At 42.8% G+C, this 23,966-nt stretch overlaps 1 protein-coding gene across 1 annotated transcript; it reads right to left on the reverse strand.

Annotated features, from left to right (window-relative positions):
- Positions 1-1,079: 1,079 nt before the first annotated feature.
- Positions 1,080-23,391, reverse strand: smad6b (SMAD family member 6b). Its single transcript, XM_032524657.1, has 4 exons — positions 21,859-23,391; positions 19,216-19,272; positions 18,452-18,529; positions 1,080-1,985 (listed from the first exon to the last, which is right to left on the reverse strand). Exons 1-4 carry the CDS (start codon positions 22,655-22,657, stop codon positions 1,441-1,443), a joined length of 1,479 nt encoding a protein of 492 aa, XP_032380548.1. The 5' UTR covers positions 22,658-23,391; the 3' UTR covers positions 1,080-1,440.
- Positions 23,392-23,966: the final 575 nt, after the last annotated feature.

A 23,966-nucleotide genomic window follows, 5' to 3' on the forward strand; every position in this document is an offset into this window, starting at 1 on the left:
CATTCCTCTCAAACTTCAAAAAGCTCATCCAACAGTGTCGATGTCTTATAGAACCCACTTTAAAACACATTTCCTTGTAACTGCACAGTTCAGCAGCACTCATTAAATCAGAATCAGAGTGTTACTGAATGCCTTTACTGCTGAATGTTGGCAGAGGCCTGCTCCCCCGCCCCCCCCCTTCTCACAACCAGCCCCGCCAATCTGACAACCCAACACCAGCAATTATGAAGGAAGCCAGCTAAACCACATCCACCTTGGCTGTATTTTTTAAGATTCCAGTAGGCTTGTAAAACTTTTTGGTTTCTCTGCATACATTCCAATATCACTGTGGCGGTTTTTTAGGGTGCCGCATCCCCGGTCAGTTATAACACCGTCCATTGTGAGACAAGCTGGCTGTGGGGGCCCGAGACCTGCGACCATGGGCCAACGATGATGTGCTTAAGTAGAAACAACTTCGGAAGGATCGCCTGAGTAGTTTCATCATTTCCTCCTACACTGTCCTCCACTACACCATCTCCTCTCGCTCCTCATTACTGAGGCTCCTTAGGACCTCAAGGACATGTGGATCTGTTGAGTTAGCTTGTCTTAAAATCTAGTTATAAAAAAAATGCTGTAGATCCTACTGAAATATAAACATAATCATTTATCTCCTTTGGTCTTTTAATTAACTCCTCTGTATCCACAAGTGCAGACATCACACTACTCGTATAAACAGGGAAATGACAGTTCTGATCATTTTCTGCTTGGCAAAGATGAGAACAAGTTCAACTCAGATCTTTATATCATCTGCTCCCAGGCTAATTGGGAAAAAAGAATCCCAACCCTTGGCCTAAATGTCACCAGGAAATATACCTTATTTTAGTATACATAATATACACATATACCGTATGTAATAATACATGAGTATAATAAATGGTGTGTTGGTATACCGAGATTTGTGATGGATGGTATTTTAGACAGGTAGGATTAAGTCTACTGATGTCCTGGTATCAATACACTTGTTAAGATCTCATGAAAATAAATCAGAGAGAAATATTAAATGTGTCAAACAGCTAATGATGCAAACCAAACAAAGACAATTATTATGCGAATACTTTATTATCAATGTGTGAATGGTGTTAGCTTTTTGTCTGGATATTAATAGTATATGAAAACTATACACCAAATCCAGGCTCATCCTAATTTTGTTGTATAATTTCTCAAGTTGGTATTGAAAGATTTTTTTATCTTTATATATATTTTTATATATAATATATATAAGCCAAAGTGCATTTTCCATTTTTTCCTCTTGTCCATATACACATTGCACCATACATAAATAATTACATTGTAAAAATGACTCCGTATTTACAAGTATAATATATATTTCATATAATATATAAAACTTTATATTAAATCTAGGTAGATGATATTTGGGATAGTTTGTGGGGTCCGTCTGTGTTATCTGTGGTTGTTGAGGAGGATCTCCAGCCAGCAAGGGCAGGAGGTGATGAATTGTCTTGAGTAGCAGGGGCCCCAGCCCTTAGCAAAGCTGATGCGCACACTGTTGGGGTCATAGGGTCCGTCCAGGAGGTCGGCCTCTGTGGTGTGCCTCAGGAGGCACGAACGCTCATAGTCAAACACCTTGATGGAGTAGCCTGGCATCACCTTTCGCACCACCAGAGTTCTGCTGTTGGGCACGTCTAGAGTCGGGGAGTTGACAAATATGGGGTGTTCACTGCGGTTATACGCCCAAACGCCATCCGGCTCTTTGCTGAGGAGGATGCCATAGCCAATTTTGCCACGTGTGCGCTGAACAGTGCTGCTGCGGTGTTCCAGGTTGAGCTGGCCCAGGCAGAAGCCTGTGCCCTGAGGTAGATCATAAAAGATGCTGACGGAGTGCTCGTACACTGTGTAGAGGCGACCCACGCGTGTGCGGTGCTCCCAGTATGCCACATTACACCAGTGGCGGCTCTGCTTGGGGGTATCAGGCGACATACTGGCATCTAGAAGAGACAGAGGGACAGTCATTAAACAAAACATAATCAAACGCAAGCGGGCCTAAAAACCGGATCTCTTTTTATTGTTCAGAGCAGATGGCCACACAATAAATACTGAAGGAGGCACTGCATTGAAATCTAAGCCTTGTATAAATACCGCTGCATGCCCACACACACACACGCACACACACACACACACACACACACACACACCACAACACACACACACACACACACACACACACACACACACACACACACACACACACACACACACACCACACTATACATATCCTGGGTCCTGGGGGTGGAGAGTGTAGTGAGGTCAGTCCAACTAAAGACCTGCAATTTCCTCCTCTTCCTCAAGAGGGCAATGTAATGATTAAGCACCCTTCCACCCAGCACAAAGGCAGTCACTGCTCCTCACACATGCACTTTCAAAACAGATCATGTTTACTAAAATTTATTTATGATTACACTCTGTGTTTCCACTGAAAACTGGCAAATATGTCCCTGCAGTAGTGTGTTGGGGCTGGATAAAAGTCAGTGTGTAATAAACACTGCTTAAGACAAAAACACATTTGGCCTCTCATTCCTAAACATCTCTGTCTAGTAAATCAGCTTGTTAATTCAGTTTTCATGGCTGCAGTCGGGGAACTCTTTCCAGTGACAGCCCTCAGCACTCCCAACATGAGTTACTGCTCCCTAGGTGGACTTCTATCTTCACCATAGTGAACAGACACCCAGTACTCTGTCGACTACTTTCTGAGGCTGCTTCAGTCCACACTGCTCATAGCTGTCATACAGTTACATTGCTCATAAAAGCTGTGGTACGAGGAGAGGGGCTGGTGGAAGAGGACGAAAAAGCACTGAGAGTCCCATGATCTCACATCCGTCTCTTCACCCTTTACTTCTCCAGAATGAGGGTGCCTTTTTCTCCTCTTTCCTCACATTCCACAAGAGTGGGGGGTGACAGGAGAGGGCCAGGCAGGGGGTCTCCCTCCCCCTCCCCCCAGCTCTTCCCCCTGCTGTGGGCCCAGGGACGGCATTCAGCTCCCTGACAACTTAGCACAAGCCCGTGACCCGCTGACCCCCCAGCCTTCATGCTATCAGCTCCCATTAACTCACACACAGAGTGATGCCATTATTTTGCTTCAGAGAGTCTATTGGCACAGAGGATTTAAAGCCTGGGCCTGTGGCCTCATTCCTTTCAGTCGCTCTGCTCTCAGGGCTTAATGACCGCCCGCCCCATTAACAAACGCCTTTAAGGTGGAGCATCGTAGATCCACACAGCAACAAAATGCCTCGCTCACCTCCCACCCAACTAAACCTTTCTGCTGAGCGACCCACACTAGTAAAGTTTATACAAAGATTAGCAAAAACGTTGACCAGACTTGCACAGACAAAACGCCTGCTGGTTCAAGGCTCTGTGCTGTGGAGGGGGACTAAAGAGTGAGGGGGGATGTGTCGTGGTGGAGGGAAGCTGCAGACAGGCTCTCTGTGTGTTTGCGCACACACTGATGGCTGAAATGACCCCCTCTCTTCAGGGGCCCCAACATGCATGTGCCATTAGTGAATTCCACACTCCAGCTCCTCCACTCTGAGCTCAGCTTTTACTTCAGCACGGCTCGGCCACACAAAGAACTTAGCCTCAACTTGTTTATGGCCCTTTATTGTCCCAAATCAAATGGAGCCCACACATCAAGGTAAACTCACTTTGAAACTGTGCACACCAACACAAAAGACCAAATGGCTACCGTCTCCTCCTTTTCAGAAGGCAAGAATAAAGCAAAAGCAATTTGGTCAATAGTGTCTGGTTTTCACACGTAGCCTGGAACTAAGGTAGCCAGTAAGACTGCAAGGACCAGGAAGAGGAATGAGCAGGACAAAGGTTAGACATGTATCAAATGTTAAGCCTGAGGGAAGACAATGAGCACACCATGAGCCAGGCCTTTTCCTGTTGCTCTGTTGTGTTAAGCGTCTACGTGTGCCTGGTGAGCACATGTGTCTGCTTAGACGAGGAAGAACTTCAGCCAGCGTGTTTGTGTTTTTGTCCTGAACTTGTGTGTTTTGGCTAGGTGGGGGTGCTGAGGTGAGGGCCCTGAGAGAAGTACTCATTAGGATCTCTTAAACAGAGCAGAGCTATCAACAATCTGCGGACTGTTTGGACAATATCACCACAGCAACTGTGGCCTTTAGTTCAGAGCTCAAGCTGCCTTCTGCTCGCACTTTTTCAAACGCTCAGTCTTTGAGATTTTTAAGAAAGTCTTTTTTACTTCAGTGATGTTTGCATGTGGTTGTAAATGTTTATTTACCTTTTCCAAAGTAATATATGAGAGTATGAAGCCAGCTTTAATTATTATTTCATGACCAGAAACTAATGCAGATACAGGCCAGGCCAAGGCACAGACCAAAACCTAAAAGTCAGATATTAAGCGGTAAAGGGAGGGCGTGTGTCTTCCTCCCTTCTGACCACAGCAAAGACATCCAACTCTATGCGACTCCATGTTGGGCTTTCAGAGGGCCTGCTCAGGGTGGAGCCATGACGGGCTGGGAGCAATTACTGGTGCTCTGCATCCATTTAACCCTGCCACCTTTTAACAGGTCTGTGTACCCATTAGAATAGTAGCGTATGTTATTATTGTTATTTTATTCTCAAAAGCCTCTCCTCTTAGTGTCAGTCTCAGAGTCAATGGACGCAGCCACGGTACGGCCGCTGCACTTCCTGTTCCTGCTGCCTGGGTCAATGATCTTGAAAGAGTTAATCAACTCTGAAGCTTTACATAACCAGACACAAAGTGCTGGTTTAAAGACAAATGGAGATCATGGATCTGTGGAAGCTGTTTGGTCTACAAAATGTTCCATGGCCAACAGGAAATACATGGACTAGAACTAATAGTGTTCTAGCAATAGTATGAGTAAATGATGATGATAAGTCTCTGTTTGGCTATCCCTTAAGCGTCAAGAAATAAGTAAACAGATTACAACACTCAAGATATAACAAGCCCCCGGACACTTTTAGCGCATCAAAAGTAACCTTGGATGCCTGTATATGCACGTACTACATGTCTCAGTACAGTCACGAAGTAAACAGAGATTTAACAAACGTTTGATTTCCATAACAAGGCGTAAGCTCCATTGAAACCATGTGAAAATGTTTTATTTTTCTGTTTCCCTATGGTTTGTCTGATTGGAGGAATCCGGAGTATCAAAAGCAGGACATAAGGTCTGGCAACAAACACAGACTTTAATCAGTTCGCTGGAAGATGTAAACACAAATTGTTATTCTGCATGAAAAATGAGAGTGCATAAAGATAATGAGTTGTGGAGGAAGAATTCAGATCTTTCACTTAAGTGAAAAATCATGCAATGGATGTAAGAATTATAGACAAAATTTATTTAAAGTATGCCCCCTGTGAGTGTTATACTATGATCTTATTGGATCATTATTGCTGATGCATTCCTTTAGAAGCAGCTTTTTATGGATGAAGTTTGTGGAGGTGGAGCTAATTTAAACCTTTGTTTTAAAATTGTTGGGTTTAATCTATAAAAGTGCTTTATGTTTTATAAGAGCTGCTTTATGTTTTATAAGAGCTGCCAAATGAAGTACAAAGTTGCAGTAAATGAAAATACTCAAGTACAAGTACCTGAAAGTTGTATCTGAGCACAGTAATTGAATAAATGCACTTATTTACATTCCACCACTAATGATGACATAGACTACTGTGGTTGTCACAGGCCAAAGAAATGGCAAATACTGATCATGATTATAGCTATTCAATTGTTTTTCCTCTGTTATGAGAGAAGACCAAGATGTTATTAACACAACCCCTAAATATGCCTATGTTAAACACAACTTTCTCAAGCTTTTTCCGCAGGTTTACATAGGCAACTCATCCTGCTATGAGTTCCTTGCACTTGAGGCTGATTCTGGATAATTACTGCTAAGTACACAAAAAATGGGGGCTTGAAAGTTTCAATGGCAATCCTTGATGATCATCCAGTAATGCTTTTAAAGACAGCATGAAAAGGAGGGGGGAAAAGGGCAGAGGGAGAAACAGAAAAGAGCTGCCCGGGGTAAACACAGCTCCGCAGCCTTGGAGTGAGATGAATGGGAGGCCGAGTGTCAGGGACAGGCAGACAAACAACAGCTTCCCCTCCGTGCTAACATCTCACCACCAAGCTCTGGGGCCACCTTCATTATACTTCATCTCTCCTAATTCAAAGCGGGGAGCAAAGATGAACTCATTTCTGCAAAACTTTGCTGAAGAGAAACAAAAAAGAAAAACACTGTTGCGAGTCCCTTTAAGCAGTGCAGTCAAGGGAAGGAGAGCTGCCAGGAGAGGAGGGGGAAAGCAGCAGTCTCTCATCCTGTGCCAAGGATTAGATTCCCCTCCAGCTATTAGACTCTACCAATGAACTGATAGGCTGGCGGGGGCCAGGGGGGCTGGGGGGGAGGGCATAAAGACTATGCATGCCTGTGTGTGTGTGTACATTGTGGTTGTGTGTGTGAAAATTTGAACAAATTATTTTCTTTGTGCATTCATGTGCAACCCCCTACTATAATTTGTTGGATTAAACTTTCTTTTACAACTAAAAAAAACAAAATGGAACTTAAGCAAAAGCCTCCCCCTCTGTTCAGAGTATGGTAAGGCTTTAATTCTGCAGACAATGGTTCCTGCAGGCCAACTATAACCCCTGAGCAGGCCACATTTAGGCTGGCGTCAGGGCTATCACTGCCATCAAAGTCGGCTTTATCAGACAGACACGCTAACTGGAGCTGTTCTTCTACGTCTATAGATTTTTCTCCCTGAGGTCTGGCCTTTCTCTGAAGAGCGAGAGAGATAGAGAGACCAAGAGATAGAGACAGAAAGATATATATAGAGAGAGCGAGAGAGAGAGAGAGAGAGAGAGAGAGAGAGAGAGAGAGAGAGCGAGAGAAAGAAAGAGAGAGATATATGCTGGGAGAAAACACTGTGGGAGCCGTAGAAACTGGATCCAGTCACCAAGCCTTGCTAGTCACAATGGGAATGCTTTACATTGTCATCCATTTCCTCTCCACTTTCCCTCTGTTTCTGTCTTGGGATGACCCCATGAGGAAGGAAAAGTGCTGTACCCTTGATAGCAGATAACTAACAAAATCCATAAATTAAATCAATAAACAACAGAGGGTGTGAAAAGCACAGGAAACCAAGGAGGCAAATATGGAGGAACCGTCTGGGCGCGTGAGTTAGAGACCACTGGTTTGAGCGAGAAGACTTCTTTTTCTTTTTAGGGGAAGAGAATGTGCTGCTCATTTCCTCAAAGTTTCCTCCAAAGGTCTGCAATGTGTTGGAGACACCGAACACAAGCAATGGTGGTGATGCAAGTGAGGACTGGGAGAGTCACTCAGGGCATGTAAAAGCTCTGTGAAAACTGTGGGGAATGGTTTGTAAATGTCATATCTACAGGCAGCGTTAAAGGCCAGCGAAGTCTAAGAGAGCAAAGAAAGCAAAACACTCAGCGAACATCCTGCTGGGTGGCTGTGCCCTTTCACCTCCTCACACAACCTATCTGTGTGTGTGTCTGTGTGTGTCAGTGTGTTTGTTTGCAAGTGTGTGTCATTGTGTTTGTTTGCGAGTGTGTGAGGGAGGTTCTAGCCAAGAAGGCTGAAGCATTTGAGTAGAGGAGACCATGCACATTCCTGAACTCCCCCCTCCTCCCCTTGCTGTGCCTCCTAACTTCCTACTCTAGTCAGGACTGTAGGGGGTGGGGGTGCAGACAGAAGGTTGCTTTCCTTCTCCTTTAAGAGTCTCCGTTGAAAAATTCTCACCAAATCACACGTCACATGAGAAAGCAAGTGTTGGCTGCATGGTCTGATACTTTTACAAACACAATTTACTTGATCAAAGTGCTCATATTATGCTCATTTTCCAGTTCATAATTGTATTCAGAGGTTGTACCAGAATAGGTTTATGTGATTTAATTTTCAAAAAACACCATATTTTTTTTGTACTGCACATTGCTGCAGCTCCTCTTTTCACCCTGTGTGTTGATCTCTGTTTTGGCTATAGAGTGAGACATCTCACTTCTGTTCCACCTTTGTTGGGAGTCGTACATGCGCAGCAGCTAGGTAAGGACTACTAGCTAGTCAGTTGCAGAGTACAAGGGCATGCCAGGCTAGCAGCTAGGTGAGCACAGTGTTACAAAGTGACGCACGTTCACAACAAAAGTAAAAGCTGGACTAAGTTAGAGCAGTTTGGAGCAGTTTGTGAACAGTGTTTTCTGTTGGAGAGGGTAAGTCTCTTTGGGGTGGACTTTAGGCTTTTTAACTTTGTAAACCTAGAACTTGCACAAAAGGATATACAGTATAACACAATAAACGAAAGGGAAAAGGCCAAAAAGCATAATATGAGCACTTTAACCTTTTTCTTCAGAGTCCAATAGCAAGACTTTAGCAGGCCTATACGCTGGCCTATATATTCTGTGCTATGTTAAAAGCGTAGCTTCAAATGAACAATAACAAGGAACTCTATTATTACAAGTTATATTAATCTGACTAATTTAAGGTGAACGGTAGGTATTTGGTTTCTACTGGGCTGGGAGGTGAACCAGCTATGATGGACAGAGTGGCCGTTCAAACAATGGTTTCCTATTGATCGGCCCAGTGGATCAGAGTCTGTGAGGAGAATGTTTTCTGTCAGGATAATGTGGCACTAGAGTTTCTGTTTCAATCACAACACTTGCTTGGCTGTAACCCACACTGCTCCACCGCGGGCATCCAGACACCAGCTCCCCAAATAAAGACAACTGTTTCCCCCATCTCTGACAAGTCAGCCCGTTCACAACAAGCAAGGCATTCATTAAAAATGCAGGAGTGAACATTTCCAATAATTCACAAAGTCCTTCCCTGTCAACATCTGCAAAGAATCTTGAAGCTAAAAGGAATGGCAGGATTTCATTAAGTAAATTATGTGCTGGCAGTCACAGAGAGGGGAAGAGGGGGAAGCTACAGCCAGACCTCTAATCTAAACCGTACCCTGAAATGCGACAGCCTGACTGCACGTCCTTAGCCACACAGCCAAGACTTCAGAAATGCACACAAATAAAAGATAAGTAAAACACACATTACAAAAGTAAATACAATTTTCCCTGGGGAATATTATCAATGAGAATTTTCACAAAAGCATGTTTATGACTTATGTCGTACTCTGTAATAACTACTTCTTGCAAAAACTTTATCCAAATTTATTGCGCTTTGTGTAGAACCTGAGAACATAAATACTTGTACATGCCTAGGAAACAGATAGCATAGTCAGAAAAGGCTAAGCCATGTAAACACTATCTTATCAGGGGTGTTATGCTGGACTATCACCCAAAAAAAGGCTTTCTGCTCAGATTTAAAAGGCTTCATCTTTCGGGAACAAGATCAAAGGCTCTGAATGATGTCTATCATACTTGGCCCCATGTTAGGACAAGGGAGTGGAATGAAGATATAGCTCCAGTAGATCAAGTTCAAGATAAGGAAAGAGAGAGAAAAAAGATTCAAGTATCTTTCTCTCAGTTTACACATGTACAACAGAGAGAAAATTAACCAGGCATTGATACAGTGGGAGTGTACTGCTCAACACATCAACAATAAGCTCCTACCCTTTCCCTCTGGCTGTAAAAGGTTTGTGTAGAGATGTCGAAATGACATGGGCCCCTACAGTTAATCCACACACAGCATTCTAGAGACTCAAAGAATGCACTGGCTATTCTGAGTTTTAAAAATACAGACAGCCATAGGTCCAGGCACAACTGTCAATGCTTCTCCGGGGAGGAAGGAAAAATAATCTTAAATCTATTTTCGCCAGCAATCAGACCACAGGCCTTAATCATAGCTGACCAAGGCCAGTGTGGATTTATAATTGTGAGTAAAATGATCAGAAAATAAAAACAACATCCACAACTGGCAACTCCTTCCTTGCTGCTTGCAAGGCTAGCACATTTACAGTGGGCAGTTCAAATGGAGTATTGTTCGCCCTCTCAGCCTTGAGAGGAGGCACACTTAAACACTAAACTAACAGTTGGGCATTCCATACATTTTTAATGGCATTGCACACTCTTTATTTGTTGCTGTAACCCTTTGCCCTGAGCTGAATGAATGGAGCTATTGGTGGAGGTTGGTGCTGCGCTGCGGTGTGAAGGAAAAGACGATGGTAACAGCAGCCTTCTCTGAGCATACGACAAGATTAACTCACTCTCTTTGTTTGCTAAGGTAGAATATGGGGCAGGAATTATAGCCTGAGCACATCTTCTGTTATTTCTACAGAGGGTAATTTCTATCTGTGTGGTAAGCACTAAAATGAAACATAGTCCACCTTATCTTGAGCACAGTACAGTCTGTAAATTCAAATGACAAGCGCAGCACTGTGAGCTTAGACTCATAGTCATGTATGAGGCTATAGATTTATCTTTATCTGTGAGCCCTTTAGAAGTTCGTCAAACATCCAGCAGTACTGGCACCACTCTGGCTTGCCAAGCGGAGACAGATAAATATTAAGCTCAGCAGGCTAGTTTCTGTTGACATGTAAGGGGTTTCAGGCCTCTCCAAGGACTGCTTTAGATTAGCATGGCTTTCGCTCTGCATGTAGAGGTCACATTACCTCACCATGTCTAGGACCTGTGTTGCCAGTTCTGACAGAAAGTCAACTCTTAGATCAAATTTAGTGTAGAAAGAAATCTCAACACATTGACAACTACACTCCCCCCTCTTCATCTATGGGGCAATTTAAGATGATAAAAAGTTCTTACTTCAAACTAAAATTTCCACTGCTTGACACAGTAGGCCCACACTAAGGTGACTATGACCCTATGGAAAGGATTACCGGAAATGCTGATAATCTTGACTTGTCTTACATCTTTAAGTCTTTACAAAACTCAAAAAAGCTGGTAACAAAAAGTAAAAGATCCTAATCTCTTGGACAGAATATGTTGTAATCTGACAGATATGAAACAAACTACGCTGCAACCACACAAACACGCAATACCCCTTCCATACACAGCAACAAACATATATTAGTGAGCCAATAGGTCATGTAGACAGTGGAGAATTCTAGTGAGGGAACAAGTTGAAAATGGATTTCTGACACACCACAGTCTAACAATGCTGAGAAAGGGAAAATGAAAAATGGCCTTACTGCTCTTATCAATGGTTCATTTTCTGTGTATGTGTGTTACGTAAGGGGAAACGGAAGCCAGCCTCCCAGGACAGGAACGGATACTTGAGACGAGGACTGTGGGTACAGGCCCTACACCACTACAGAGAGAATGGAGCACAAGACCCTTTAGGATGTATAGCTTCAACCATTTGCACCCCACTTAACATGGACTCAGAAAACTGGAAATGACAAATGGTTGAGGAGAACTCCCTCATTTCCCCCGAGATGCTGGCCTTCTCTTCAACATTCCTCAGTCTCCCCCCGCTGTCAAAGAGGCAATTCACCGCCCTGCACTGCTACAAAACCCAGGCAGCTTTTTAAAACAGGATGTTTGTCTGAGGCCTCCTTCCCCTCAAATAAACAATCCGCAAAACCTGATTTCGGGAGGCAGGGTGGAAGCACTCGAGTCACATTATTTCCACATCCCGTATCCTGGAGCATTGGGGCTCCTGAGGGAGTGTGGGCGGCCAGGCGCTGGGAAGGCTCAGGGCTGCGGTGGAAACCTGAGGCCATGTGCCAGGCTGCAGGGGGAGATGAGCCCGTGCTGCATCACTCTAGGGTCTGTGGGACGGAGCAGGAGGATCATGCCTCGAGGTGGGAAGGGGACATCGCTTACATGCTGATGCAGTTGTCACTCCATCAGACCATAGTTCTGTCTGAGCAGTGCAGTCAGGGCACCGCTCTAAAAAGACAGCTAGGTGTCTCACAGTGGGAAAGAAATGCTGTATGTATACTCAAAGACCTACATTTGAAAGCAATTCTCAAAAGATAGAAGAGCAGGACCACAATTATTAGCATTCAGTTAAATATAATAAATTTATTATTTGGCTGGATTTGGGTGTGCTGTAAATGTGCCACCTATATTGTGTCACCCAACATAGTTAAGCTCAAAACAAAGCCATCCATTAAATACCAAGGCAACTGCAATAAACTGAATAGATTTAAGATCTATGGCAGAAAAACATAACGAAACAGTTCAGGGGAAATTAGAAGTGCAATCTCTCCCAAACTATTTTAGATGCGTACAATAGATACGCTATTTAATTGGTTCATCACAGAAGTGGAACTACATGCCTTCAGAGATCAACAAATATGGGTCCAGTCTAATCTCCTTTAATCAAGAGAAGCATCACATGCCTTGATTAGACTGTCTAATTATTCCATGCATTTCCACTGTCTCTGACACAGACAGAGGGAATGGTTTGATGCTTGGTGCTTAGCCTCTTCCTGACACAGACGGATGGGCGGGCTGTGATTAGTATTGACTGCACAATTTAATTTGCTGTGCTCTTGCGTGTGAATGTATGTCAGTATGCATCAGGGCTTGTAGGAGGACCCTGAGGAAGAAACATATACTTAAAAATGTATAAACAAAAACTTTACAGATGCTTTTTCCTAGCACCTACGCATTGTACATTGTAATTTCCCTGAGCAATCTATTACGTGACTCACATGAGGACCTTCCCATCTATCTCTACTAACTGCCTTGTTCTGCCTGGAAGAATCAGTCAATACCAAAGTGGACCTGACACTGTCTGTCTGCAGACGAGACATCTAGAGAGACAGCGCTGGCCTTTCCTCCAGAGACAGGCGGGAAGACGAAGGAGCGCACTGTATGATTACTGTGTGGGAACCGTTAATACCTGCTGATGCCCTCTTGCCTTCAGCAAGCGCTACAGCACTCTGTGTAACCCAAGTCTAACAACTTTCATTCTTTCCGCTCATCCAGTCAAACTTTCCTGCACTCTCAGGAAGTTGAAGAAAAAAAGAAAGCAATAAAAAAAGGACAATGACTCAGGTCATTCTGCACGTCTTCTGGTCCTACCTGACCCTGAAATATGAAGGAAATCCTCCATTCTCATAGGTGATCTAAACTCACACCAACATGAGCGTGTACACTCAGTGTTATTCCCTTGCGTTGATTGAGGACACAACCTCTAATGACTGAAAAATGTAGGCAAACTGGAGCCATGCTTTCACAAACCTCAACTTGTCGCAAAGGGAAGGCCTGTGTCATTTATTGTACACAAAACGTTGTTAATATGGTAATTACTACACACCACCGTGTGTCACTCATTGCTCGTAAAAAGATCTTCAACAACTGAAATTCTTAAGGACCAACACAGAGACATCTTGGCATGCCTCCTCACATTGAGAGCAGCATTATAACAAAGAAATGACAAACATAAAGAGCCCCCGATGTCAGAGACAATGTGACTGACATAATAAAGTCAATGTGTAGGGGGAAAACACCCCCTCAGACAGTCATACAGGAAGCAATGAGACCTGCTTCAAAGGGCTTTACTCTGATGTCCACACGATGAGGCCCAGGCAGTGAGGAAACAGGTGTGCAGGCAGACTCAGAGGGTAACACCAGCAAAGGCACATTCCCTCACACACACAGTACTAAGGTATACTGTGTATGCAAGCCTGGCCCGTTCATGACGTAAACTGATATCACAGAGTGCCTGGTGGGGCTGTCTCTTTCCCACACAGCCACATTTAAATAAAACACTGTGAATGGTCTAAAATGTCTATGCACGGTAACAAAATGTATGAGTTTAACATTCAAAGCAATACAATAATGTGCATATAGGGAAGCTTTTTAAGAATGCATGAGTAGGAACATTTTAGCATGTTAAAACACTGCCAGAATGAGCTAGAAGGATGATAAAAATGTACAGTATCTCCACTTGCATGTTACTGTAACATTAACTTAACAACAAAGAGTGTATTGTTTTAAAGACATATCTCATATTAACATGGAACTACATAATCTAAAGCAGAAGGCAAACCACTGTAACTACTACAAATTCCACTGTATATATTTAGAACTTTGGTTGATTTGGAAGATCGAGCTTATCTACTAACTAGTTCTAGTTCTTTTTTCTCTGCCATTGTGTGATGCAGAAGAATGCTCAGTGGGTATTTATGTAGCCCTGGGCTGTAAACTGTAGTTGATTATTTGACTCCACCCATCCACCAAGTGCCCCCTAGACTTGCTTTTAAAGAGGTTTACTTGTTCCTGCAAAAGGGGTGGAATCTGGATACCATAGAACTCAGGTTACATACTCTCTATCTGAACTGCAGGGCGATTCACAGAGAAAGTCATCTCCAGGTCAGCAACATGTTAACACAGGATAACATGACAATATGCAGTACATGCCTGTGTATTAAAGCAGAACTAAGGGACCTTTCGGTATTTATGGAATGGACCACCAGAGGAAAATTTGGGAGGGTCATGTCTTTTTAGTCTTTGTTGAGGATAGGGTCATCCAACTTTTTTTTAGTCCAGGGGGGAGAGTCATCCAACTTTTTTTAGTCTATGGGGGCGAGTCACCCAACTTTTGTATTAATGAAAACAACAAAATTTCAAAGTGGCTTGTTTGGTGCATATTTTTCCATGTAGCTCCATGTAGCTCTCTCAGTCTTGGCCCCCCATCGCGAGCAGATGGCTCCCTCCCTGTTTAGTCAGCCAGACAATTTAAGCTGTAGCTTTGTAGACACCGTGTGATTTCCCAAACTGAATAAATCCCGCTTGCAAATATTTACACAAAAGTGCTTTGCTAGTTCCATCGTGTTCTCCTGTTTAATTCAAAAACATCAAAAACACCAACATATGAAAACTTAACGGACCAGATGCCAGCTTTTATTATGAAAGGTTGAAGCTCGCGGACAGCACGCAGCCGAGAGGGCATGAGAAGGGAGGTCTCCAGGCTGCAGCCATACCAGACTCAAATATCCTTTTGGTCCCGATGATTACTTGTGCAAACGACAGCCTTTTCAAGTCATTTGAGAAGGAAGGAGTGGTAACATGCAAGCTCCCAAATAGACGCTTGTCTGAGAAAGGAGTTTTGGATAATGTTCAGCTTTGGCAGCTTTACCGATGCTAAAATGTACAATGACTGAGGAAGCCTAGTGACGAGTCCATATCAAACAGTTCACGTGTTGAATTTATTACCCAGTGTGCTTTGCTGAATGGTCTTAATGATTTATTGCTTTATTTTATGTGAATACTTGAATACTTGAGGAGTAACTTAGTATTTTAAGTAATGCAATAATGCAGGAAGTTTGCATTTGGTTTCCATAATTATTGTGTTTCCACAACAATGTTAGTAAGTAAATCTACTGAAAGGGCCACCATAACAGTGTAGTGTGATGTGTAAGATCAGAAGACAGAGTTTAAGTCATGTATGACATTGTTGTGAAAAAAAAAAAAAAGGCTATCGCTACATCTTTGCCAAGTGAAATCTGGAACAGAAGGCAACAATACATAGCCCAGTCCTTGTAGACTCTCGTACGTTTCATTTGTACCATAGACAGTTAAAGAAGTGACCCAACAGATCCCGTTGTTCTGGATGGAGACCAGTGAAGGAAAATAGAAGCACTTTTCAGGTGATGGCTAGGCGTTACTGCGCAGCCTCCAACTGAGCTTGACGACAAGTAGATGTAATGTGTCTGAAAGTTGTAAGTCTTCTGGCTGCTGTGCCAAGAGAAATCTCAATCATTCCCAATCAGCAGAGACGGAGAGCGTAGCTATATGTATGGAGATAACATAGGCACAGGCTGATTATTGCTAACTAACATGCTAGTTAACATTAGTAATTAAACATAAACAGCTAATGGCAGTCCAAACTGTCTGCATGCTTCTCCTGACAATACAGTGATTTGACGACTATGCGACGTTAAGGGGAGACCGACAAGGCTTATATTTAGCATTAGCATCGCTAGCAATAACCTCATAGCATTAGCCAGCCAACTCCTTCACCACTGACGGAGCGAGCTGGAAAATCAAACTTTTCCCAAGCCCCGGTAGGAGGAGGGCCACAACATCATGGCCACCAACAAAACTCAGCAAAGATTGTTATGGCTCGGGCTTTAACTTCTGGATATTCTGCAGCATTGCCACAAAGGACTGACTGGTTTTGCTCGCATCTTTCTCCGCCGCCAATTTAGAAATAAAACTCAAACTAGACTTCAACATCATTGTTCTCAGCCACTCCCTCTGCTTGCTGATTGGACCGCCAAAAACTTTGGTCGAGAAAACCGCAAACCCAGACGGAGTACTAAAACTAAATGAAAATTGAGCGGAAGTGTGTAGGAGGGCGCAGCCAGGCTAATCATTACATTGTTGGAGAGGGTCATTCCTTTTTTCTCAATCATTTTGGAGGGTCCCAGAAAAATGTATTATTGGCAAAGGAAGGGTCAAGTCTTTTTTGACTAAAGACCCCAAAACTCCCCCGGTAGCCCCGAACAAAAAGTCCCTAAGTAGGCTTAATAAGAAGGCTCTGGGTCTTATGATGGAATATGCGTGGCCAATACTTGGTGGAAGATCTGCTTCACTAATAAGATGCTAATTGTTTGTTTCACTCAACATGAACACCCTTTTTTTAATCTAAAACCAAAGAACCATCATAACGCCAAATGCAACTGAGAGATCAGAGACAAACTGGCAACACAAATTAGCTCACAGCATGGAAAGCTACCACCCTGTGGAGCACTGATCATTCTCCTTCCCAAGTCCAAGTTGCCGAGTGTGTCACAGCCAATGCTGAGTGATCTGGCCTGGAATGTCCAAGCAGCAACACAGTTGGAAGAAACCAAAGCCAAGCATGTCGAGATCCTCCCTCCTCACCACAGTCTCTGAGGAATTGTGGTGCGCGCACTGACAAGCTCCTCATTTGTTGACTCAGGGAGTGTCGCCGGGCCGTGCTGAGGTGGTGACAGCATGTGTACTGGGGTGGAGGGGCCCTTGCTGACTGAATACTTCACTGCCAGGTAGCCATGTCAGCTGCTCAGTGTCCAGGCCTCTGAGCTATGGCAGACCCTTTAACAGGAAAAGCTGTTCACTTCAAGCCCCAAAATGAGGGCTCTGACTTTCTGTCCACATGATACTGTGCATGCTGGCTGTGGCCTTAGTATGAGGGGGAAGGCATGCTTACTCTATGCCATGAGAAAGGAGTGTTTCATTTCAAATCAGAGGACAGGACTGTTTCTACTCACTTCCTTTGGTGTGGCCCCATTCACAGGAGCAACTCCATTTCCCTGAACCCACCCCTCCCTGCAGCCCACTTATAGCCAGGCTTGATAGAGTTGTATGCATGAGTGTCTGTGCACATGCATGTGCACAACTATGTGTGCTTGTGTGTGTTTCTGGGCGAGCTTGGATCTTATTACAGTTTGATCCCACTCAAATATTTCTGAAAGAAAAACAGAGGAGGGGAGGCCGGCTCTGTGGCCAATGCACACGCCCCACTGAACCTCTGCACCGCTCACAATGAAACCTTTATCTTTAAAGCCCTGACTGTTCGTAATGGCCCTTAATAAGAAAAATTAAAGTGCAACATCAAATTGAAATTACCTTCATAAGTTTGCATATTCATCCAGATACACTCCAAAGCTATGTAGGGTTGGGCACTGAACTGTTGTTAAAGGACTCTGAAAGAGTTACACCTCCCTTTTCCTTTTTTTCAAGCTAGTCTATTTTAACCATTTAAAAGCCAGAAAAACCGGACAATGCAACACTGAATCAGAGTCATGAAAGCTCTGTGTTTCATGACCATTATAATATGGTGATTCATACATTGTACTTTTTTCATATATGAGACATGCAAACGCATTAGCATGGACGACGGATAGCGGTTATTTCCAAATTAAAATCTGTTTTATGTGCTTCATTACTCCAACTATCAACTTTAATCATACTTCAGGGAAAAAGAAAAGCCCCTAATCCATGTAATAATGATCTATGCCAAATTGATGATTTCATCATCAACAATCTGTTTTAATCAAACCAAGTACTAATTATAATATTTTAACATTAAGTGGAAGTTCTTTTTTAAGTTAAGTTTCTGTAGAAATACAATTAGTCTTTATTCAAGCTAGGTAATAACACTATACGAGCCCTACTCAACGTTTCCAAAATCAAATCAAAAAATAATTAAAGTGGATATTTAGTATGTGATATGTGTCATGAAAAAATAATAATAAATGATTAAAACCTTACTCTCTTCTGTGTACTGTGTGGCAATCCACATTTTTACTGAAGAGAGCATTTGACCACCCAATGACAGTATGTCTACTGTGCCAACCAAAAATAAATGTCCCCTACTCTTAATAAGGTACATAACAACAGAAAAACGCATTGTTTGACAAATTACTTTAGTAATTACAGAGCGGCTCCACTTGGATGACAGTGTTCAGGACCATTCAGTTCTAAAATCAGTATAAGCCATCTCGGATATAAACTCCTCATTTGGAAACTGATGACAGCTGGAGAAACACACCCACCTGAGAATTCACCTGGTGTGGTATTTGGTGAGCTGGCTGCCTCAGTTTCAGTGTAAGACAATGTGGAGTCTGACAGATCTGTGGGAAATAAAACTGAAATTATTCATCTGCAGCTAGTCTGAACGCTCACTAATCATCCGCACAGGAGACTCAATGGCTACTTCTGTGTATCTCTTCATTTCAACGAGAGCATGTTTATTTTTTGGATCAAATTCAAAACAGTTAACAACATGTTGGGCTTCCTACCATAGTGGATAATCTCACTAACAGGCGGTACCTGATGACATCCCCCCCAAATGCTGCCAGAAACCTCAGCTGTACTCAGACTTGCAGCCCCAGCTAGCAGCCAGGATCCAAAATCCCAGCAGCCCAAAGTACATACTACCCACATCATACTACCCACACTGGCTCTGGCTAGCATGCTGACATCATACCACATGCTGACCTAGGTCTCTTTTATGCAGTTAGCAAGTTATTGTGCCTAATTAGAGCCAGAAAAATGTCCCAAATCAATTAATTCCTTTATCTTCCTGTAAAATCAGAGCCTAAACAAAAGACTGGCCTTGCCCTTTGCAATTTGCAGACACAAAATATCTGTAATTATAAATGAAAAAGATAATACATCATGTAATCACACTTTTAGAAATACCTGGTTACAAGTCATAACGATGTTGATCAATATTAATAACTAAATTCAGATGAAACAATAAGTAAGACTGGAATAGAAAGCTTCAGGTACCACAGAGCTCATCTGTGTCACTTACCCAGTGGCTTGTGTTCTTCATTAGGGGAAAGCCTTGAATAAGGAGGTGGGGGGGACTCTGTAACACAAAACAGTCATGTCAATTACCTGATAATGGGAATACATGCTATTTAAAAGAAAGAAAGGTAAAACTACTGTTCATTCACTAAACATAGGAAAGTCATATTTGTGCTATTCAAACTTGAATAACTATTTGGGGGTCTAACTGAGATGTATTAAGCAGTGTTTGGAAACATTGACTCATATACTGAGAGACAATAATTGTGTGTTAACAAGTTAAAAGCTTCTGGTGTGAAGCAGCTGACAAAGCTGGTGAGTTTAATAACTGTAAACACATTGTAACACGTATACACGCTTCTTTTCACATCTAGATCCCGATCTATTCAGTGTTTCATATTACAGTAATTCAATCATATTTTATAGGAAGTCCCATCTTGAGTCTTTAATAAAAGCAAAAAGAAACATGCCACCACAACAAACATCAAGCCATCATAAAGACTTGAACAAATGACTAAACTATTAAAACATCACTTCCACTTGAAAGTAGACACCAGACTACACCTCACAGCTTTGTGTCTGCAGAATCAAATCATTTTGTTCAAAAGCTCATTCAAAAGCCAACAGAACACTGTTGGTTTCTATTAATTAAGCACATATTATTTAATTGAAGCAGTGGTTACAACAACCACAGAGACTAACCTTGACTGTTAGTTAGTAGTTGAATAAATCAGAGTAGATCTTTGCTTTTTAACGTCAGCGTTTCAGATTCAGAGAGATTGATTTTTCCAGTAGAATGAAGAGAAACAAAGAGAATAACTTGCACAAGAAGGAAAAGCTCAAAGGAAAGAAAACTTTGTGCACACACTGTGACCTCGCCAACAGGGAAAAAGGGGAAGGAGAAAAGCATAATAGCAGCGGGTCCTTTAAGAGTGGCGGCAGTAATTGCTGGGATCTGAACTCAGTCACTCAGATACACAGCTAGTCAGTCTGGCGCCAGAAGTATGCAAACTGTATATTATCACCACTCCTTCACCTAAATAGCGCGAGGGGACCTCCTTAGGACAAAAGGGCTTTTAAGGCAACTGAAACTGATCTATTCAAAGTATAGCTGGCAAAATAAAAGGAAAAGTTTAGCACTCAGTCAAGTCATCTGCAAACATGTGTTATCTTAAATCCTACAAAACGAGACAAGTAGTATTTTCAAATAGTTCAAAATAGATCAGTAGGGGAACTGCAGTTGACAAACGCTTATAAGTTTTAGCACTTTTTGAGTGTGTTTTTACAATGGATTAACATTGTGTTTTCATTAAGTGTCTTTAATGTGTTGAATGTTTGTCTCATACAATTCCATATTTCTTATTTCCCCACTTGCAAACAACGAAAAAACAGTGATTAAGGTCTTGATTCAAAGCCCCCCTTTCTTGAATAGCATGAAAGACATACCAGCTCTATGGGGCCACGCATGAGCGCATGTGAGCTATGTCTACTACGAGCCTTAGTCCCAATATGGGGTATGTGCCCCTCTCCCTCTCGGGAGTCAGTGGGGTTGAGTGGCCCAGCGTTTTAGGTTTGCCAAATCACAGGTTTGCCCCCTGCCAAAATTGAATGTTTAATATAGGTCAGGGAGGTTCTGACATAGATATCTCATTGATTGTGAAAATAAAGCTTAATCTTCTACCACAAAAACTAAACTGACCTATGGCACCAGGCCCAAACCTCTGAGGGAGTCTATGCAACCATACACTGCCATACACTTGATCGGACTACCTGGCAATAACATCTGTACAATCACACAGAAGGCACTAACATATTAAGACAAACTAAATATGTAATGTACTTTATGTCATTATGGAATTCATTCAGACTTAAAAGAGTAGTAAGGACAACGGCAGTCCAAACAGACATTCTCCATCAAAAAGGCCTAGATTTCCCAGGCTAGTGTGAGCGACGTTCTGTTGTAGCACCAAACTGTTCAAAAACTACTTACAAGGGAACTGAAAAGTTTAAAAGTAACATGTTTTAAAATGATTCAATGTTTTGTATGCATGTTGGTATTTTTCTTGAATATAACATCAGAATAACATCAAATTGGCAATAAAAGTAGACTGTCTCACATTTGTTTTATCAAATCTACTTTAGATCTAAAGGATTTTATTATTGTTCGCCTAACCATACGGATACTAATCATTAACTATTTTATCAAATGGCCAGCCTTTCTCTATCTTAAAGTATAAAGTAAGCCAAACAATACCAGACAAATACAACTTGGTGCTAGGGAAAGATTTTTTGGAGCATATTAAAAGGCCCTTGACAGTTTCACAATCTTGAAAAGTGAATTTCTGCCATGTGTGTGTGTGTGGATAAATATGGCAAATGGACAAAATAGGCCTAATTGCTAAGATATGCAGGATTTACTTGTTTGATTACAGAACACAGGCATGTTCAGAAGTAAAAATTGTATTCTACATGACTGTGGTTCAAGACTAAGTCAAGAGAAAACCTATGCTGGAAAAACAAACAGTATAGACCCAGAAACCTTATGGTTATCTGTGAATGGACTACCTGGTGACTTTGCACCCCAAAAGCAGCATCTAGCTAAGCCTGTAAGGTGCTACATACAGACAGTTTTGGCAGATGCTCTTACCTGGCCCACAGAGCCGGCTGTAGTGATAGGGGTTGCAGCATACTGTTGGACTGTCCAGGGCCTCGAAGCTCTTACACTCACAGAGCGGTTTGAGCTGGGCAGGGTGCTGAAGGTCGGACCAGCGGTACAGTTTACACACAAGCAGCTGTGGTGATGCCACATTGCTGCCCAACCTCAGCTCTGTCCGGGAAATCATAACACAGTCGCTTGGCATCCCACCTCTGGACTCCACTGCCTCTAGTAATGTATCCAGCGCCCTTTCCTTTAGCCTTTTTAAAAGTGAGTATGTAGCTGATTTGAGTTCTTGCTCCAACAACGTGCTTGGCATCGCCTCCTGCGCCTCGGATGAGCCGCTATCCCGTGGTCCAGAGTTCCTCAACACGAAGTGACACGAGCCTGGATCCCTGGTACCCCGAGCCGTCTCTGGACCCCTAAGCTCGCAGTGGTCCCGGTCTTTAAATAAGCAGCACGTTACCGTCCTGCATTCTCTGTCCTGTATGGAGCGAGGGCTCCCCTGCTCCTGGACGCACACCGCACCCCCATTTTGGTCCGACGTGACCCCTAAGCCGCTGCTCTCCACGGGGTTGTGGGTGCACACACCCCCTATGTCCCCTACAAGAGACCCGCTAGGGGTCATCGGTCTGAGCTCCCTTTTGGGAATCTTCTCTGGGTTGTTTCCGAACAGATCGTCCCCACCGCCCTCACAAGTTTTGCCATTTCCATCTTCCCCTTCTGTATCTGGGATCAAACGGCTTCTCCAGAGTCGCCGCACAAGACCTGAGCGTTTCGTCCTGAACATACGACAACTTGACAATCGATATGAGGGTTTTATTCTTGTACGGATATCCGAATATTACAGATACTTCTCCGGTCGTTGCAAAACATTAATGTCTGTGAAATGCCGTGCAATGCATGCACAGCCAAGTGACGAGCATTGATGGTAAAACTGCAACATCAGAGTGAAGGCTATTTTGTTGCATTTACAACAAAATCGCGCAATAAATGCACTGCAGCATTCCGATCAAAATGCATTCATTTAGCCGAATATCCTACTGTAAATAACCAAGCGGGTGACAATGTGACTTATTATCCAGGTTCGCTGCGGAAGTGCCTGTTTATATGTTTGTTACGAACGAATAAAAAAAGCAGAATGCATAATAACATACCATTATATACTCTATTTGGATAGAAACATAATCCAAAGTCAGTAGCCTTCAACCCAAGACGGCGACTCGCAGCTTGAAACAGTTTCGGACTTTTAACAAGATCAAATCTACTTTTTACACCGGCACGTAGATCATGAGGTACTTCGAGGCGATTAAATCCCAAGAAAATACACTAGAAAGCAGGATCCTTGTCGTCTTCTTGAAATGTCAGTGCACTTCTTTTCTACTATTTTATTTTTTTTATTTTTTTTTTACAATCCCAACAAAATATCCTTGCGAGCTGAAAATGACACGATGAGAGGATCAATCCGGGGCTGAATCGCGCTCCTGCTTCTCTACTAAGATCTAAACCAAACTGCAGCCCAGATCCCTTTCTTTCTCCGTTTCTCGCTGCCCCCCCCCCCCCCCCCCTCCGCTTCCTCACACACACACGCACACACACACCACACACTCACACACACACGGGGCCCCCGAGGAGAGCGGTGGAGCCATTGGCTGACTACCATCATGTGCTAGTCTAGACACTTTGGCGGCTGTGAGCACTGATTGTTGCGCAAACAGTTTCAAGTTTCTTAACTCTTAAAGGCGAAACACCCACCTCTAGTTTTTAAGTTAAAGTTAATAAAACGTATGCACATCTGTGCTGGGCAGGATGTGATTGACAAAACCAGCATTTTAGGAACTTTAATGGCTTTTGTTTTTTTTTAATCCCCACTAAAAAGCCACAGTTCATTTTTTTCCATTTATATTTTTTTATGAGGACACTGAAACATGGGCATCAATTTAAAATTGCATGATACAAACACTTGCCCCAATTCGATTTTGTAATTTTTTTATGAGGATTATAAAAAGAAAGATAAAACGACAATAAAACAAGACATAAAGTAGGCTATAACAACATCCTGCCAGTCATCAGCTCCCCTCCTTTAAAACACTACAGTT

This window comes from Etheostoma spectabile, chromosome 8, assembly GCF_008692095.1.
Source record: "Etheostoma spectabile isolate EspeVRDwgs_2016 chromosome 8, UIUC_Espe_1.0, whole genome shotgun sequence".
Classification (NCBI taxonomy): Eukaryota; Metazoa; Chordata; class Actinopteri; order Perciformes; family Percidae; genus Etheostoma; species Etheostoma spectabile.

Excerpts from the sequence above, each read along its gene's own strand:
- smad6b (XM_032524657.1), bottom strand. The coding sequence starts at position 22,657 with ATGTTCAGGACGAAACGCTCAGGTCTTGTGCGGCGACTCTGGAGAAGC. Across the intron at positions 19,273-21,858 it reads CAGCCGGCTCTGTGGGCCAG|AGTCCCCCCCACCTCCTTAT; the intron begins GTAAGAGCATCT and ends TTTGTGTTACAG. Across the intron at positions 1,986-18,451 it reads CACACCAGGTGAATTCTCAG|ATGCCAGTATGTCGCCTGAT; the intron begins GTGGGTGTGTTT and ends TGTCTCTTCTAG.